The sequence below is a fragment of the Aquarana catesbeiana genome, linkage group LG08 (genome assembly GCF_042186555.1).
Source record: "Aquarana catesbeiana isolate 2022-GZ linkage group LG08, ASM4218655v1, whole genome shotgun sequence".
NCBI classification, from domain to species: domain Eukaryota; kingdom Metazoa; phylum Chordata; class Amphibia; order Anura; family Ranidae; genus Aquarana; species Aquarana catesbeiana.
In genome coordinates, this window is record NC_133331.1 from 87,903,881 (window position 1) to 87,918,343 (window position 14,463).

General features: G+C 43.7%; 1 protein-coding gene across 3 annotated transcripts in view; it reads right to left on the reverse strand.

Moving 5' to 3' along the window:
* LOC141105901 (glutathione S-transferase omega-1-like) overlaps nucleotides 1–13,221 on the reverse strand; it is a 65,560-nt gene extending 52,339 nt beyond the window's left edge. Inside the window, exons 1-2 of one of the 3 annotated variants that reach the window (XM_073596088.1) lie at nucleotides 13,045–13,185; nucleotides 8,478–8,590 (exon numbers count right to left, since the gene is read on the reverse strand). In XM_073596088.1, the coding sequence (XP_073452189.1) occupies nucleotides 8,478–8,586 (109 nt within the window). In that variant the 5' untranslated portion in view covers nucleotides 8,587–8,590; nucleotides 13,045–13,185. Of the gene's footprint in view, nucleotides 1–8,477; nucleotides 8,591–13,044 lie in introns of those variants that run through there. The other 2 variants (XM_073596090.1, XM_073596089.1) reach the window with 2 other exon arrangements.
* Nucleotides 13,222–14,463: the final 1,242 nt, after the last annotated feature.

Below are 14,463 nucleotides of genomic sequence, written 5' to 3' on the forward strand. Positions count from 1 at the left end.
AGGATACAGCGTTGCCCGACCAATTGTCAGTTAAAGCAACGCAATGCCATATCGCAAAAAAGGGCTTGGTCAGGAAGGGGGTAAACCCTTCTGGGGCTGAAGTGGTTAAGAAGGGAATTGTGAAACTCTTGTAATGTCTTTATTAAATTTTACAATTTTTTGGTGAATGGGTAGGAGTACCCTATAGTCAATCATATAAGGGGGGTGGGATCTGGAGGTTGATAAGCCACCCATCTTCAGACCCCCATAATCCAGGGTTGTGGAGAAGAGGCCCTTAACATGGGGACAATGAAGTATGTTGCTGTTGCACGGGTGCAATTAATATTTATTACCTTGGTGCAACCCCATCTTACATTTTACCAGAAAAGTGGGTAAAATGTTGCGTTTATGTGCCCTAAAATTAACCCTATTTTTTACTGAATTTGTGTTGCATAAACAGTTGCACTAAAATCTTGTGACAAAAAAAAAATATATATATATATATATATATATATATATATATATATATATATATATATATATATATATTTATTAATAATAATAATAATAATAATAATAATAATAATAATAATAATAATAATATATAGAAAATTGGAACTGCCACTTTTCATTCTGTAGGGTGTCTGTTTTCAAAAAAATATATAATGTTTGGTGGACTTTAAATAATCTTCAGGCCTAAAATTATTTTTTAGACGTGTGCAAAAGAAATGCAAAAACAGATTTGGCAGCGAAAGGGTTTCCAGTCCCTGGCTCACCTGGCTGTAGTAATTGCAAGAAGAAAAGCCAACTTTAAGGACCTTTCTTATGGGCCAGACCCAGTTCTGCCCAGCAGGGGATCCGTTTGCTGATCCCCTGCGGAGCTGAGGAGCGGGCGGATGACAGGCCCGCTTATGCACAGCTCACTCTGCTCTATGGGCAGTCAGATGTAAAATAGACAGGCTGTTTTACACCAGGCAGTCATCCAATCCAATCTGGCCAGCCCGAGGGGAATAGATCCCCTTCGTTTTGTTTTTTTGCCAGGTCAGAGCCGGAGGTAGCTGGGTGTAAACAGACAAGTCCATTTACATCTGACGTTCCATAGAGGTGAATGGAGGTTCTGATAGGGTCCAGCTGAAAAATGGACAGCCAAACCCAATCAGATCTCTCGGGTAAAGGGGGCCTTACATTAGACACTTCAGTGAAGCATTCATATGGCTCAAAGGGCTGCTTAATTAGCTCATTCACAACCTTGGATAAATCCCATCAGAGAATTATTTTTTGCAGAAGCCAAGTGGCAGGCTCTTTTGCTAAAATAACGCTCTTATTGAATGGATCCTCCACCAGCTTCATGTCTAGGTCGACTAAAAAAGCTGAAACCTGAACCCAAAGGGTACTTAGCCCTAAGCCTCTGTCTTTTTGAACCAAAAAACATTAGGCCTCATGTACACTGCTGCTGGTAAACAGACGTTTAGGAGCAGTTGGGCATTTTTGTCAAATGTTCCTGAACTCTCCACGTTATCTTATCTGTCCATGTACACAGGGTCATTTATAGTCATTTCTAGGCAGTTGAGTTTAGAGGTTTTGTTGGAATGCAAAAAAATGGGTTCAGAAGCTGAGTTTAGAGGCATTAACAAGCGCCAAATGCTTCTGAAAGTGGGTAAACATGGTAACTCGCATCATTTTTGGCTATTTTTTTGAATGCTTCTAAAACACAAACGTGGCAAAACGCCGCTAAACGTGGCATGTAAACGCGGCAAAACGGACGTTTTAATCGTGGGTTACTTATCTGTCAAGTTAAATTGTTCAGCAGAGGTTGTAAAAAATGTCCCGTGTACATGAAGCCTAATGCCACGTACACACGATCGGACTTTACGGAATACTTGGTCCGGCGTACTGGATTTCGTCGGACAATTCGATCGTGTGTGGGCTCCAGCGGACTTTGTTTTCTCAAGTTTGAAAGACTTAGATTTGAAACATGTTTCAAATCTATCCGACGGACTCGAGTCCAGTCGAAAAGTCTGCTCGTCTGTATGCTAGTCCGACGGACAAAAACCCGACGCTAGGGCAGCTATTGGCTACTGGCTATGAACTTCCTTGTTTTAGTCCGGTCGTACGTCATCACGTACGAATCCGTCGGACTTTGGTTGATCGTGTGTAGGCAAGTCCGTTCATTCGGAAAGTCCGTCGTAAAGTCCGTCGAAAAGTCAGCCGGGCAAAGTATGCCGTAAAGTCCAGTCGTGTGTACGTGGCATAAGAGTAACATTGATCAACGCATGCCAGCGCATATACATTGTAAAAGCAATGTATTTCAATAGGAGTAGTTTACACAAATGTGTTGTGCTGATGTGCTCTGCACTGAGAAACAAGTAGAACAGGCCCTGCTTTAGTGCAACGCGTGTATTTTATGTAAGCACACTATTATGCCCTGTACACACGTCGGACATTGATCGGACATTCCGACAACAAAATCCTAGGATTTTTTCCGACGGATGTTGGCTCAAACTTGTCTTGCATACACACAGTCACACAAAGTTGTCGGAAAATCCGATCGTTCTGAACGCGGTGACGTAAAACACGTACATCGGGACTATAAACGGGGCAGTAGCCAATAGCTTTCGTCTCTTAATTTATTCTGAGCATGCGTGGCACTTTGTGCATCGGATTTGTGTACACACGATCAGAATTTTCGACAATTTTGTTGTCGGAAAATTTTATAGCAAGCTCTCACACTTTGTGTGTCGGAAATTCCAATGGAAAATGTGTGATGGAGCCCACACACAGTCTGAATTTCCGACAACAAGATCCTATCACACATTTTCCATCGGAAAATCCGACCGTGTGTACAGGGCATTAGGCTACTTTCACACTGGGGCGTTGGCGGTAAAAATAGCGGCGCTTTACCGTCATTTTTGCGTAGGTTTTCGTCCGCTAACGGGGCACTTTTAATCCCCGCTAGCTGCCGAAAAAAGTTTTTTTCAATGGGATGGGGCGCTTTAGGAGCGATTTATACACCGCTCCTGCAGCGCTGCAAAGATGCGGCTTGCAGCACTTTTACCATCCTGCCAGAGCACCGCTCAAGTGAAAGCACTCGGGCTTTCACACTGGAGAGGCTCTTTACAGGCGCTATGTAGGTGCTATTTTTAGCACTATAGCGCCTGTAAAACACCTCAGTGTGAAAGCAGCCTAACATGTATAAGAGCAGGAATTAGGGTTGCACCGATACTAGTATCGGTACCGATACCGAGTATTTGCACAAGTATTGGTACCCGTGCAAATGCACAGATACCTGAAACCAATACTTTCAGGCTCAGCTCTTTGAACCGTCAGAGGGTCTCCCCAGTGTTAACCATTTCACCCCCGGACCCAAGACCAGAGCACTTTTTGCGATTCGGCACTGCGTCGCTTTAACTGACAATTGCACGGTCGTGCGACGTGGCTCCCAAACAAAACTGATGTTCTTTTTTTCCCCACAAATAGAGCTTTCTTTTGGTGGTATTTGATCACCTCTGCGGTTTTTATTTTTTGCACTATAAACAAAAAAAGCACAACAATTTTGGAAAAAAAAAAAAAAGAGCATTATTTTTTACTTTTTTCTATAATAAATATCCCCAAAAAATATATAAAAAAACATTTCCTGACAGGCTCCATGCCAGCATACGTGTGGGTTGACCCCGCCTCCATAACTACCCAATAGGACCCCTCCCTATAAATTTCAGCTGTGAGCCCCCAGCAGTGTTCATTTTTTGTCCTCCTCCGTAGGACCATATGTTTTGGTTCTCCTACCTGAAGACGATGTCCTGTGATCGTATTGGCCGAACGATGTGATGTCACGTCCCTCTGATAAGCCTTGACTGTTAGCAGGGTATGGAGTGTATTGCAGAGTAAGCGCTGAAGAGCTGGAATCATTCAATGACAAGCGCGAAAGGCCTGTTTTCCTAGCAGTATGCAGGTGGCCATTATCTGCCTGAAAGCCCGGTGTGTGTGTGTACGGACGTTCCTGGCTGAATCAAACGTAGGTGGTGGTAAGCGATCGCCTTCATGGCAGCAGTGTTTATGTTTGTGGTATGTTTTTTCTTGCATTGCCTGTCTTTTTATATAATATGCCTATGCAGTGGCTGGTTCCCTGTGCGTTCCAGCCGCCGCTCCCTCTACTTTCGGGTTCCGTCTGCGTTCTGCGCATGTGCGGTTCCAGAATGAAAGCGAGGCCTGGTTCGCGCATTCGCACGAGGATCGCGGGCCTGGCGCGGCCGTGACGCCACGCGGCACCAATTTTAAAAAGCCTGGGGAGGCTTGCAGATCTCGGGAATGATCGTGGGCATAGCGGCGACTTCCCTGAGCACCTGCAGAGCCTACCCCAGGTAAGTGCAATTCAGATGGGTCTAAATTTTTTGCATTTTGATTTTCCTGCTGTGTCTAATGCATTCTCTGTTCACCTGCAGTGATTCCAAGTATCAGTCATGGACTCTTCACTGCCTCCTGGTGGCCAGTCCTCTCACAGCAGGTAGGATTGGAAAAGTGTTTTTTCTTTACTTGCCTGCTGGGGGGGGGGAAGAGAGTGGAGTGTAGGCATTATTCCTGACCTTGTGCCTATTTCTCTCTCTGTTTCTGTCTTTCCCTCTTTCTCAGTCCTTCTAGGTCTGACCAAAAGACAAAGTAGTTCCCGCAGAAGGAGCGGATCTTCTAAATCACACCACCGGCATTCCTCCTCTGGCTCTAGACACCATGGTTCATACTCTAAGTCTAAAGACCACAGCAGAGGCTATCCTCACCCCCCCTCATCTCATAGTAGGGGACCGAAGAAATCATGTTGGGGATGCAGGGCCCCAGTTCCTGCCAGCAAGTCTCTCTGTGACCGCTGTTTCTCTAAAGCAGCTAATGAGAGAGAAGGTGCAGACCAACACCTGGAAACACTAATCAAGCGAGTCGTGAAAGAGTCGCTACAGGAGAAAGACGCTGCAAAGTCTCGTGATTCTCCTCCAGATCCACTGATTCCCCTGTCAGAAGAGGGTCCAGTCCATGAGCTGTGGAAGTCTTCTCAACCTAGTCACTAGTCAGCTCCCCCTTCAGATAGCGGGTCAGAAGCAGATGATCCTGGGATGGGCTATAAATACGCCCTGGTTCCTTCTCTGGTGAAAGCTGTTAAAGACGCTTTGAATTGGGAAGACCCAGTAATTTCTCCTCCTAAACGGAGGAAGTTTTTCAAACAGCTCAGCAAGGAGCATCATTATTTTCCTTTTCCCACTGAAGTAGGAGCCATAATATCTGAAGAATGGGGCAAGATGGATAAAAAAAGTTCTATGCAGTCTAAAATCTCAAAACTATACCCTTTCAAGGAAGAAGAGGTTAAATACCTTGAGTCAGCTCCCTTGGTGGATGCTGCATTAATGAGACTTGTGAGGTATGTGACTCTGAAAGATACAGTCTCGTTTAAAGATCCTCTGGAGAGACGGATTGATTCCGACCTAAAAAAGGATTTATTTCACAGCAGGCACAGTGTGCAAACCTGCCCTAGCCTTAGCAGCAGTCTCTAAAGCGTTAGAGGCATGGTCAGACAATGTGAACGATTCTCTTAGAGGTATCTCTGAAGAAGCAGCCAAGAGCTCCCCTATTCAGGAAATCAAGCTAGCCTCCGCCTTTCTGGGGAGGTCTCTATTGATGTTATTCGCCTAGTGGCTCGGGTGATGTCAGCGGTCACCGCCCGTCGGGCCTTGTGGCTCCGACCCTGGCTGGCGGATCCAGCTTCTAAGCAAGCTTGGTGCCGTATTCCCTTTGAGGGCTCATCTCTCTTCGGCAACAAACTTGATAGCGCCATTACCCGGGCTACGGGTGGTAAGTCGGGATTCCTCCCTCAAGATAAGCGTTTACAGAACCAGAAACGCACCTTTTCAAGGACGCAGACCGTGCAAGGGAAGCACGCAGCTACAGGCCTGGTCGGGAATTTTCAAGATCTTGGAAATCCAGGCAGTCCTCTTTTAAAAAGCCCACAAAAAGGGGCTTCTTCAGGTAATCAGGACTCCACTAAGTCCTTTTGAAGTTGGGCCCACTCAAACATGCCAGGTGGGGGCTCGCCTTCTCCACTTCTGGCATGTTTGGCCGGCCTCAATTCGGAATTTCTGGACCGTCAAGACGGTCTCCTCAGGCCACACCTGGGTTTTCAACTGCACTCCCCGACTAAGATTTATGCCAACAAATCTTCCAAGTTCAGAGGAGAAGAAACAAGTTCTTTTAGCTTACGTAAGCTCTTTATTGGCTCAAGGCGCAGCCATTCCTGTTCCAGATGGCGAACAAGGCGAAGGCATGTATTCCCCTCTATTCTTGGTGCAGGAAAAGAACAGTTCATGGAGACCAGTGATAGACCTGACTCATCTCAACCGGTTTATCTGAAAGGAAAAATTCAAGATTGAATCACTATTAACGATTCAACCATCGGTTCATCTAGGGACCTGATTGGTGTCAATAGACTTGAAAGATGCCTACTTTCACGTTCCAGTAGCGGCAGACTTCCAAAAGTTCCTTCGCTTTGCAGTGGGCGATCAACACTTACAGTTTACCTGCCTTCCTTTTGGTCTCACAACATCACCTCGGGTGTTCTCCAAGGTTCTGTTAGCTGTTGTTGCGCTGCTCCGAGTCAAAGGAGTTCGTCTTCACCACTATCTAGACGACCTCCTCCTTCTAGCCCAGGACAAGGGTCAAATTCTAGAGCACAGGGGCCTAGTAATTGCCACTCTCCAAGAGTTTGGGTGGCTCCTGAATTTGGAGAAAAGTCACCTGAATCCATCTCAGTCTCTTATATTTCTAGGTACCCATTTCAACACGCTAGAAGGCACCATCTCACTACCCAAGGAGAAGATTGTGGTGATCCGGGACAGGATCCGCTCAACACTTGCTTCATCTCACCTGTCCGTTCTTCAATGTCTGGAGGTGATTGGCACAATGGCAGCCACCATTCCCATGGTGAAGTGGGCACAATGGCACACTCGCCCATTCCAGAAAGGGTTTATCCAACAATGGGATTCCCCCAGCAAGAGTCAGCGCATCCTCCTCACTCCATCCATGAGAGAGTCTCTCCTTTGGTGGCTCCAAGGGAAAAATCTCCACAACTGCCACTCGATTCTCCCCATTACATGGGTTACTTACAGTAACCTCAGATGCCAGCAAACGGGGCTGGGGCGATCATTGCCCTTTGAAAGTTGCTCAGGGCAGATGGAACTCACCATCTCAGGGGATTGTATCTAATATACTGGAACTACGAGCAGCCTTTCAGGCACTCAGATCCTTCCACCATCTGATAGAAAACTCCTCAGTGATGCTCTGGTTGGACAATACAACCGCGGTGGCCTACATAAGGAAGCAAGGTGGAACTCGCAGCTGGTCTCTCCTACGAGAAGTGGAGCCAATCATGAACTGGGCTCAGAAGAATCTGTCCAACATTTCGGCAGTCTACATTCCAGGGGTCCAGAATGTACAAGCAGACTTTCTATCGTGTTCAAATGGACAACAACGAGTGGTCCCGACACAAAGAGGTGTTCAAATGGCTCCTGACACTGGGAGTGTCTCCGGAAGTGGATCTCTTTGCATCCCTGTGCAATTACAAGCTGACCAAGTATTATTCAAGCTTCCGGGATCCCCAAGCCTTTGGGATAGATGCCCTCAAGGATCGGTGGAGGTACAACATGGCGTATGCCTTCCCTCCGGTACCTGTGATACTCCAGTTTCTCCGCAGGCTCAGAACAGAAGAGGTGGAAGTCATAGCAATAATACTGTTTTGGCCCAACAGGCCATGGTTCCCCTCTTAACACTCCTCAGTTAATCGGGATTCAATACCTCTGCCTCTCAGGCCGGACCTTCTGTCCCAAGGCACAATCCTGCATCCATGCCCTGCTCATCTAAATCTCAGGGTCTGGTTTTTTAGAGGGGAAGGCTTGAAGCCTTAGGATGTCCAGAAGAAGTCATTCTGACTCTTCCTAATGCCAGACGGAAGAGCACTAATAGAGTTTATGAGCGTATCTGGTCCAAGTTCACAGAACACATGTCCTCTAGACCTAATCCTTGTGGTTCTCCAGAAGTCCAGGATATCCATAGCTTTCTGCAAACAGGGTTGGATTTGCCTCTAGCAGTGAGTTCACTTCGTGTTCAAATTTCAGGTATTCAGGAATTTCATGGGCTAACCACGCCCTGGTTTGTCAGTTCTTTAAGGGTGTTACCAGGCTAAGAACTCAAAGAAAACTGAGGTTTCCTAAATGGGATCTTCCCATTGTTACAGATTTTCTTTCCATGCTTGGAACAGATCCCGAAAAACCTCTATCAGTCACAGACCTCACACTCAAGACCGTCTTCCTGGTGGCAGTAACCAAAAGAGTGTCTGAAATCAGAAACTTAGGTTCTAAAGAGCCTTTCCTGACATTTTCTCCAGATAGAGCAGTGTTAATTCCCATGCTGGGCTCAAACACTAAAGTAACATCTATTTTTCATGAAAATCAAGAAATTGTGTTGCCTACCTTTGGCACGACAGAGGGTCAAGATGTCCATCCCCTTGATGTGGGACATACTTTGAGTCAATATTTGGAAGTTACGGAATCTTTTTAGACAAACAGACTTTCTTTTCATTCTTCTACATGGAAAAAAATAAAGGAAAACGGTCCTCAATTAGATCCATTTCTGCCTGGATAGTACAGACCATTCAAAGGGCTTATAAAGCTCCTCCAGAGGCAGTGACTGCACACTCAACTCGGAGTATCTCAACCTCTTGGGCGGCTTCTTGTCATGGCGCACCTGAGGTTATATGTAGAGCGGCTTCTTCTATTAATACTTTTGTTTCCCACTATTGTGTGGAACCAGCCGCCTTGTCATCCGTTAATTTTGGTTTGAAAGTGCTGTCAGTTGACAGTGTTAAATTTATTTTCTTTGCTCAGCATTGTGCCCACCCGGGTGTGTTTGGCGAGTTATTTCCCACATGTATGCTGCCATGGAGCCTGTCAGGAAAATGGAAAATTTATATTAAATACTTACCGTAATTTTCCTTTCCTGATAGGCTCCATGGCAGCAGGAGTCCCTCCCAATACTTGGAGTAGGCTAGTTATGAAACACGGCTGGGAGCTCACAGCTGAAATTTATAGGGAGGGGTCCAATTGGGTAGTTATGGAGGCGGGGTCAACCCACACGTATGCTGCCATGGAGCCTATAAGGAAAGGAAAATTACGGTAAGTATTTGATATAAATTTTCCATTTTTTTTCCCTCAGTTTAGGCCGAGGTTTTGGGAAAAAAAAAAAAAAAAAAAAAAAAAAAAAAAAATCGCAATAAGCGTTTATTGATTGGTTTGCGTAAAAGTACAAAAATACACAAAAAATAGGGGATAGTTTTATGACATTTTTAATAATAGTTTTTTTTTTTTTTTACTCGTAATGGCGGCGATCATGATTGCGACATTGTGGCAGACACATCGGGCAATTTTGACACATTTTTGGGACCATTCACATTTATACAGTGATCAGTGCGATTAAAAATGCATTGATTACTGTGTAAATGTGACTGGCAGTGAAGGGGTTAACACTAGGTGGCGCTGTAGGGGTTAAGTATGTCCTAGGGAGTGAGTCTAACTGTGGGGGGGGGGGGGGGTTCGTGTGACACATCACTGATCACCGCTCTCGATTACAGGGAGCTCTGATCAGTGACAGTGTCACTAGGCAGAACAGGGAAATGCTTGTTTACATTAGCACCTCCCTGTTCTTCCTCTCCGTGAGATGATCGCGGGTATCCCCACGGATATAGAGTCCACGGGACCCGCGATCCTACACACGGAGCTTGCGGCGAATGCGCACGGGATGGCACGGCGGCAAATTCAAAGGGACGTACAGGTATGCCCATTTGCGCAGCCGTGCCATTCTGTCAACGTATGCGGCGGTCGGGAACTGGTTAAAGAAGTCGGGTATTTGGAGCTGTCAAAAATAAATAAAAGCAGCTGGCAATGTTTATTACCAACATTGCTCAGCCCTGAAACACTAAAATAAAAAGAAACATTGTTTCTTTTTTTATATTTCTGTTTCTTCATCCGCAGATCAAAGGGATGAACAAATGTTCCTCTGTTTCACCCCTTAATTTACTCTAATCAGCCTTAATTAACTCCCTATTCTCCATTTAATTATGTTCCTGCTTTTTTCATGTCTATTTTATAAACGATAAACCATTAAAACTTTTTTTTTGTTTGCTTTGTTAGTGAATATTTTTACACATATATATTAACATATATTTACACATTTCACATTGAAAAAGTGCTTTAAAAAAAAAAATCATTTGTAAATAACTTTTCAATGCTTTGTACCATTGCTGACAGCTGAAGTTAAAACAAAAACAGTTGTGGTAGGTATCGGCGAGTACTAAAAAAAAAAAAAATTAAAAAAAAAAAATATATGGTATCTGTGCATCCCCAGCAGGAATGTAAACAGTAAGCTGAAGTTTCCTTTACAAATAAAGCTCAGTGATGTAAAAGTTTCTTTTTTAAACAAAGCATAAATCTACCTTAAAAAAAAAAAAAACACACCAGAATGAAAAAGGTGTGAAAGAGGCTCAGAGTCATAAGCTGGCCATACACTATACAATCTGATTGGGTGAATCTAAAGGTGATTTGTGCAGAGATTGCACAAACTATGTAATATGAGGACAAATCTAAATAAACAATCTATTCAAATAGTATCAAACCAAGCTGACCCTTGCACTACAATGTTTATGTAGATCTAAAGCCAGGTACATATGGGCCAACTGTCGGGAGACGTTGGCCGGTTCAAAAAAAAAAGAAGGAGGAGGAGAGAAGAAGAGAGGGTACCCCCCTGTCAGAACCCAAAACTCAGTGGGGGAGATCACTGAACGAACGTCTGATCATTACTACAGCGTCTCCGACCACAGTTGCTTTTTTCATGCAACCCAAAAACTGTAGCGTGTACCAGGCTTTAGGATCTCAGTACACGGACTATACAATCTCTGACCATGTAATCTCTGTACAATCGAGTTAGATTTACCAAAACTAAACAAAATTTAATATGGGCACCTACCTAATCTACCCACTCAGTTTGTTTCCACAGAGATCCAAGTTGCACTGCATAGTTGTCGGTAGATCTAAAGACGGTTGTACAATTAAATGGTAACATGTGTGGTGAGCTTTAGCTGTGCCAAACTATGGAAAAAAAAAAAATATCCATGCAACCCGTGTCAAATCAGGCAGGCCCTTCCTTGCACTACAATGTTGACGGATAATCCAAAGGTTGTCTATTTTTTCTGTATAGTCAACTTTAAGCCTACAAGATCAGAAAAGAAACACCGCTTTCAAAACAATCGTATGATAATCTGATTAGTACACAGCTTTCAAGAGCCGATCACAAAAGCTCATCCAAAATTATCCGAAGGGACAAGCAGGAAACTCTCGTACGATAACAAAATGAATGATTTTAGTGTAATCAATACAGTATACCTCCATAATATATAAAAAAAAGGTCTCTGTACAATCTCCTTTAGATCTACTATAAACTACGTAGTGCAGGGGCCTGCATGATTGGATACAGACTGGTTGATACATAGGGGTGTCCTATTATATATAGTGTTGATACATCTCCGTTAGATATACCAACACTATACAATAGGAGGACACCCCTATCTATAAACCAGTCTGTATCCAATCATGCAGGCCCCTGCACTACATAATTTATGGTAGATCTAAAGGCAATTGTACAATTAGATTGTATAGTGTATGGTGACCCTTAGACCCCCTTTCTCACTGAGGAGCTTTACAGGCACTATAGCATTAAAAATAGTGCCTGTAAAGCGCCTCTCACTCCAGTGTAAAAGGCCGAGTGTTTTCAGGCTGGAGCGGTGCGCTGGCAGGACACTAAAAAAGGTCCTGCAAGCAGCATCTTTGAGGCGCAGAAATCAATGGGCAGCACCGCCAAAGCGATTTGCAGGCGCTTTTAACCCTTTTTTTGGCCGTTAGCGGGGGTTAAAGACGCAGCAAAAACGTCAGAATATAGCAGCACTTTACCGCCAACGCCCATCCCAGTGTGAAAGTGCCCTCAAGGAGACGGGACAAATAAAATGCATAGTGTATGGTCAACTTGAGACAAAATATTTCTAAGATAATACAATATATTAATTACATTTCAATACAGACATGACTTCCTATTTAAATGATGCTTTCAAAAGTATCAAAATAGCGAATGCAGAAAAAGGAGCATCTCTGCAAATTTACATATAAATGGCATTTACTTCATATTCAATGCGGATGGAGTTATATTATATAAAAAAAAAACAAAACAAAACAAACACACACTTGTTACTAAGAAGCACTTCCACATACCACTTCATATAGGCAGAAAAGAAAATCCAAACTCACGTTTTTAAGAGGAGCTTTTGAGCAGAAAAGACGCCCAAGTGCCAAAAAAAAAAAAAAAAAAAAATTTGCAAAGGGAAGGGTTTGTGAAAAAATGCTTATGCTCAAAAAAGCTCAATAAAAACGTGCAAAAGAGCACAAGATTCTTCAAGCCTTTGAGCGGAGAAATAAGTTCAAATCCCTGTAAAAGCAGCTTTTTTTAGCTGCAGTGTGCATGAGCCCTATGAATTTATTATTTCAGTTTTGAAATTAGGATCAGCAATTTGTTAGTGTGCATTTAAAGGCACAATGCTAAATTTTTGTCCCTTTCAGAGTTCTTTAATTGAAAACATGCACACATGATCTGCCAGGACCAGAATGACAGCCAGGCCAAGCTTGCCATCCTATTGGCTGTCTGTAGTTCTGCCCCCTCCTGAGCTGTCAGCTCACTACATGCATAGCAGCTGTTGTAATAGACAGATTGGGGCCTGCACATGGGATTTCTCAGAACTTCCAAGCAGCCATTCTTCAGCAGTACATATGAATCTCATTGTCGACAGAAGCCCCGGGCTCTATTTATCACACAAACACTGTACCTCGACATGGAGTGCATCCTCATATGCTTTACATCAGCTGTAATGGAAGAACTCTGACCTTTCATTAGGGGAAAGCATGCAATCTGCATATCCAAATGTCAAACTGGACTTCCTACCTTTAGCCAAACTTCTCTCAGAGCCGGTCATGATTGCAGATTGTCGCTGCCGCCTTTAGATGAACCTGTATGGTAAAAATGAGAAATAGATGAGATTCCTGAGCAGCTCAGCAGGATGTTTCTAGCATGTGACTCTGCATATAAGGGCTGAATGTCTAGGAGGCTGGCCTGACCTTACATAAAAGGAGAAGCTTTCCCTCCTCCCATCAATGAACAACCAGAAACAGATAATCCTACAGAGAAAAGAATCTATATCTGCTTCATCTATGTCCTGATTACAAAAACTGTCATATGACTGATAAGGACAAAGGCCTCTGCCTATGTATAGCACCATCAACATGATTCTTCACAATTCTACAGAACTAGAAACATTAAATTTTTTTAAGATATACAGTATGTACAGCAAACATTTTTCTTACCTTCATAGAACAGGGAGTGGTGAAAGCTCCCGTCACTTTACATTTGCCATCTCAGAAAAGCCAACGAAAATAGGAGGAAATCTCTACAAAGTGCCATGAAAAGACCATTGTCTCCAATGGAAGATCTTCTGGTGACAATTCTTTTTTGTATTTCCCGTCACTTTTTCTTACTGACCAAGGTCATCAGGACAAATTGCCTACCCAGCATGAACACAGGCAGCTATAAACACTTGACGGAGGTTCTAATCCTTCACTACTCCATCCAGAATTTAAAAAAGAAAACTGTGTGAGCTATACACAGAAATAACTGAATGCAAGTTATCGAAAGTCTTGAGCACAGGGATCCTAACCGGGGGGATGACAAAAGATGAGTTGTCCATGATGACCAATCAGAATTGTGCAAAGTGTATCTAAACTCCCACCACAAAGGCCTGTTGATCATTTCTCTGGAGTGGTGTCTCTGCAGAAAGCCGAGTACCCTGCACTGCAGGGAGGTCACTGCAGAGGGGTCACTGCAGAGGGTCCTTAATGTACATCTAAAGCCAACACCCCCCCCCCCATCTTGGATAGAGTATGAAGGGTTAAAATGGCTGTCATTCTCCCCTCCCCCCATCTCTATCTCCATAGGGAGCTTTTCCTTCCCTTCCTGTCCTGCAGACTGAACAGGACGCAAGAGATTTTCTTTCTAATGTGAAGGAAATCCCCTCTAAAGCTGGTCATACACTGATCAAATAATTTTTGATCAGTGTGTGGCTATCCCTGTTTTTCAGAAATTGCTCATTTGATCAATTTCTGTCAAAAGGGACATGCTGGAAAACATTTCTCGATCCCACTGTTAGGCTGGCCATACACTATACACATTTTCTTGTTCAACTTTCCTTTAGATTTACCAAAGCCATACAATATGAGGTCAAACCTAAACACCTTCAATTTGTTTGCAATCAAGCAGGCCCTCGCACTACATAGTTAAAGGTAAATCTAAAGGAAATTGAATAAAATT